At 45.6% G+C, this 4686-nt stretch overlaps 1 protein-coding gene across 1 annotated transcript; it reads right to left on the bottom strand.

Moving 5' to 3' along the window:
• Window positions 1-1548: 1548 nt before the first annotated feature.
• Window positions 1549-4379, bottom strand: LOC133646100 (protein L-Myc-1b-like). The gene is made up of 3 exons (XM_062041108.1): window positions 4226-4379; window positions 3406-3989; window positions 1549-2903 (listed from the first exon to the last, which is right to left on the bottom strand). Exons 2-3 carry the CDS (start codon window positions 3935-3937, stop codon window positions 2323-2325), a joined length of 1113 nt encoding a protein of 370 aa, XP_061897092.1. The 5' UTR covers window positions 3938-3989; window positions 4226-4379; the 3' UTR covers window positions 1549-2322.
• Between the last annotated feature and the right edge of the window lie 307 nt (window positions 4380-4686).

The raw sequence follows: 4686 nt of genomic DNA, 5'->3' as shown, positions 1-4686 counted from the left end.
ATTCACCCATTCACACACACATTCACACACTGATGGTGGGAGCTGCCATGCAAGGCGCTAACCAGCAGCCATCAGGAGCAAGGGTGAAGTGTCTTGCTCAAGGACACAACGGACATGACTAGGATGGTAGAAGGTGGGGATTGAACCCCAGTAACCACCAACCCTACGATTGCTGGCACGGCCACTCTACCAACTTCGCCACGCCGCCCCAGGATACGCTTTTTTTTTTTTTTACAAACTGTTTAGCGCAAAGTATTTGAATCTTAGGAAATCAGGCCTTTTGACTACTGACAAATTATTTTTTTTAAATCAGATTAATCACAGGGTCGCTATGAATTTATTATGATTAATTTTTGTCTCTATTAATCTTGTTTAATTTTGCAAGGGCAAAGAGACTCCAGAAAGAAGGGAATATAAAAGCACTTAATGTGTTTATCAAACAACCTTTAACATATTGTTCATGTACACAAAAAAAGTGTCTGTCTTTCTAAACAAACATGTATACACTTGTGTGGACAAGTTACCCGGTACTCATTTTGATTTGTTAATGTGGTATTTTTTGCACTCACATTTCCCATCGAGGGGGCCAACTTTAACTTATTGTATATAGTGATTCTGCAGCTTGTCACAACCGCATCAACTGCCCAATTGTAAATGCGCAACAGTAACACTACTGTAGCTGAGAGGTCTACAACCCTTTTACCCCCGAGAGCTACTTTTACAAAATTAAAATGGCCGCGAACTACACTCGCGTTTGTAAAGTTTATTTTCATAGCTTATTTCAACCCAAACAAAGGGAAACAATTTGTTTTTGCCAGGGCATTGACAAAATGTTGGTATCCACAACTTTCCTCCATCCATTTGATACCGCTTGTCCCTTTCAGGGTTGCGGAGGGTGCTGTAGCCTATCTCAGCTGCATTTGGGCGGTAGGCGGGGTACACCCTGGACAAGTCGCCATCTCATTGCAGGGCTAACACAGATAGACAGACAACATTCACACTCACATTCACACAATAGGGCCAATTTAGTGTTGCCAATCAACTTATCCCCAGGTGCATGTCTTCAGAGGTGGGAGGAAGCCGGAGTATCCGGAGGGAACCCACGCAGTCACGGAGAGAACATGCAAACTCCACACAAAAAGTTCCCCAACCCAGGATCAAACCCAGAACCTTTGTATTGTGAGGCACACGCACTAACCCATGTACCACCGTGTTGCCTAACTATTATTTTGTTTTAAAATATCAACAAAAAATGTGTTCAGCTGCATCTTGCATCTCAGCATACAGTTATGTGTAATGTAGGTTTTTAAGCACTATTTTTAAGTATACTTTGACGTGAAGAAAGGATCTTGTGTTACATTCATATGACTGTGGACATGTGAATTGTACATTATGTAAGAAATAGATCCCTACTCAAACAGTGCGGCCATTGTCTTTATGCTATTTTGTGGTAATTTGTCATTAAAATTTAGGCATCATGTCTGAATTGACAAACTGCCCAAAATGCACTACCAGAGACATTTCAGAGATTTTGCGCTGCAAAATGGGTTCACTGTTAAAGCTTTTAATCAGATTAAAGACAATAGAATTATCTACATCACCTCAATAATTCAAGACAGCTCCAATTTTCACAAAAAATGTCTACCATGTGAGTAAAAATCAAATACTTTGTTTGCAAATAGGGTATAAAATGTAATGTTGCTGTTGGATTAACCAATATCAGTAGATGCATTGAGATCACAAAGTGACATGTGAGAATAAAGTACAGCAGTGCTACTTATCAAACTTTTTTGTCTTCCACTCCTCCCCCGCTTTTTCTTAACAAAATAGAGGCTCCTCAATGCCTGGTGGCAAATTATACAAAAGAGCAAAGCTTTGTGATGATCCTTAAATTTGTTTTTGCTCCTCCACCAGGAGAAATAAGCTATTATTTACAGGGTAATTTGAATAGCCGCAGAAACAAAACTACAAACCAGCTCTCACACTCATCGTTTGTACACAGCAAGGCTTTTTTACACTCCACTCCAATATGTATGTGCAATGATGGAATGAAGTCATCTCAGCCCACTTCCACACAAGGATATATCACACCGGTAATCACACATTAGATTCTCTCAGCTCCAAACAAAGCATAACAATAAAATATCTCGTTGTTGTTACCTCGCTTTAAAAAAAACTGTGCAAAAAAAACAGGCACACAAAGATCAATGACGAGATCAAATCAAGAAGTCCAGTCTTAAATGAGATTATTACGAATACAACTGTTCGCATTGAGGCCTGTTGTCACAGAAAGGGTGGCTTTAAAATGTCTCTTTGGAAAATTCAAGAACGCTTCAATGCAGATAACCTGCGAAGAAGACGCTGTTGTCGAGCTTTGAGCCGTTTGCGCTCTTGCAGCTGTCGCTTCTCCTTGGCGTGAAGCTCTGTGAGGTACTCCGTGGCGTGGGTCAGGATGGCCACTTTAGGGGTCTTGGCTGACTGCAGACTCGGGATCTGATCCCGTAGTGCGAGGAACCTGTACCTCAAGTCGTTCCTCCTCTTCCTCTCCAGGTAGTTGTGGTTCCTCCTGCGGTCTGTGTCCTCCGTGTCAGAGTTCAAAGGGCTTCCTAAGGGAGAGGTGGGCTGACTGGATCTCGGACAACACATACGTTTACTTTGGAGCTCCTCTTCCTCCTCTTCATCATCATCATCATCGTCATCGTCGTCCTCATCGGGTTCAGGCCCACTGTCTGGGGAGCGTGCGGCATAGTTGTGCTGCTGTCGGTGTACGGACGCGTGGAAGCGTCTGGGACAAGGGTCAGCACGGACTGTGATGGTCACTGGCTTACGGACACTGGCTGGCCTGGTTGCTGGCTGGTTGTGTTTGCTCTCCACAGTGACAACATCAATTTCCTCTTCATCATCTGTGATCATATGAAAAAATATAGAATTATACTTTATCCATTATCAGGATGATGTGCTAAAACACACGTGCAGTAGAGACAACTGCTTTTGCTCAATCCAAATGATGTGGCAATGAGGAAGTACATTCCATAGTCAAGCAAGCACATCACAACTCCCCCCCCACACACAAACCGCTGCAGGGCATTGGAGCAGAGAAGAATTCGAGCCTTTGTCATGGACCACAAGGAACATTCATCAGCAATTGTAATGAGGGGACATGATAGCAGCAGGACGCCATCTGAAAGTTTAGTGTGCATGCAGCTATAAATCACCGCCCCTATTGCGCATCTGATAGCAATGCAGAGGGTGATTAATATGACGCTAAAAGTGACGGGGGCGCGGTTTTTAAACACACAGAAGACGCATGTGGCGCATTGTCGCGGGGGGGGGAAAAGTACAAGCCATTTTGCGCTTGAAACAACATTTGCAACGAACATTTATGCAGTAATGGATCTATCTTACCGGAGGAGTCGGACCGAGACTCGGAGCCAGACGACGCCGGCTTCCTGCAGCTGCTGGTCGGGTAGGTGAGAACCGCCGCAGGATCGACGCAGTCTGCCGCCGACGTGGGGAGCGGAGCGCCGGCCGAGACGCACTGCGCTTTGCTCGGCCTCGGGTGTGCTTGTGTCCCCGCGGGAGCAGCTCCGGGTCGCTGGGGCAGTGCAAACTGCCTCCCGGTCACCTTCTCCAGCTGCTTGCTGGTAGAGAAACTACTCCACATGCAGTCCTGGATGATGATGGAGCTGAGGTTGCCGAACAAGCCCTCGCCCTCGTACTCCTGGTCCTGACCCAGGACTTTGGACAACCAGCTCAGTTTGTCTCCCGGCGACATGCATTCATCCCCGCCCTGCAGAGTCCGGGTTGGCGACATGGGAGGGGTGGGCAGCAGCTCAAACTTTTTCCAAATGCCCTCACTCGGTGCGGTTGACTTGTAAAAATCCTCTTCTGTGTCAAAGTCATCGAAGAAATAGTGCTGGTAACAGTCCAACTCCATTGTTCGCGCTGATTAAACAATCCTCCTTTAGAGTTATGGAATCTTTTTTAACCTGAATGGGAATGGAGAATGCATGAACATCCGGTGGGTGGGTCATCACAGCCACTTTGTACAGATCAAATACATAATTGCTGCAAGTGAGAATCTTTGAAGTCTTTGAATGAAACGAACTGCCTATGATTACGACATCAGCTGGTATGTATATTTAGACGTGAAGTTAGCTCGGCCCATCCAACTACTTGGTGGGAAACTTCCACACGTATTTATTTGACTTTTCTTAATACTCACCGAGTAAATGTAGGTCATTGACAATTCCCACCGGTAGAGTCCAAACGTGAAGCTGCGTTTCTTTGTTTTGAAGTGAGTTCTTTGTAAAGACGGCAAACAGGAAGCAGGCGGTTGTCCTGTGAAAGAGAAGCCGCGCAGTGCGTTTTTTCGCGCCAGTGAGAAATCCTGTTATAAGACGACAAAAGTGCAGGGCGGGGCCAGGGCAAATATCTGCAGTAGTAGATCCGGGTAAGCCTCTCATTTGCATAAGGGGTGGGACCGAGCACCTCGGCCCGCCCGCCTGCGTCTCCAAATATGGGTGTATTGAAATACGGTCGCAAACGCTGATATACTATGTGTAGAAATCAGTGACACACACACGGCTGTCCACTTCAGTGGTGTAGACTTTACTGAACCAACTGCGCATGCCCCGAACATACATACACAACTACGGATGCCCATAAGGGACATCCACTACATCT

The sequence above is a fragment of the Entelurus aequoreus genome, linkage group LG03 (assembly GCF_033978785.1).
Source record: "Entelurus aequoreus isolate RoL-2023_Sb linkage group LG03, RoL_Eaeq_v1.1, whole genome shotgun sequence".
NCBI lineage: Eukaryota > Metazoa > Chordata > Actinopteri > Syngnathiformes > Syngnathidae > Entelurus > Entelurus aequoreus.
Note: the sequence above shows the minus strand (reverse complement) of the source record. Positions and strands in the feature narration are given on the sequence as shown.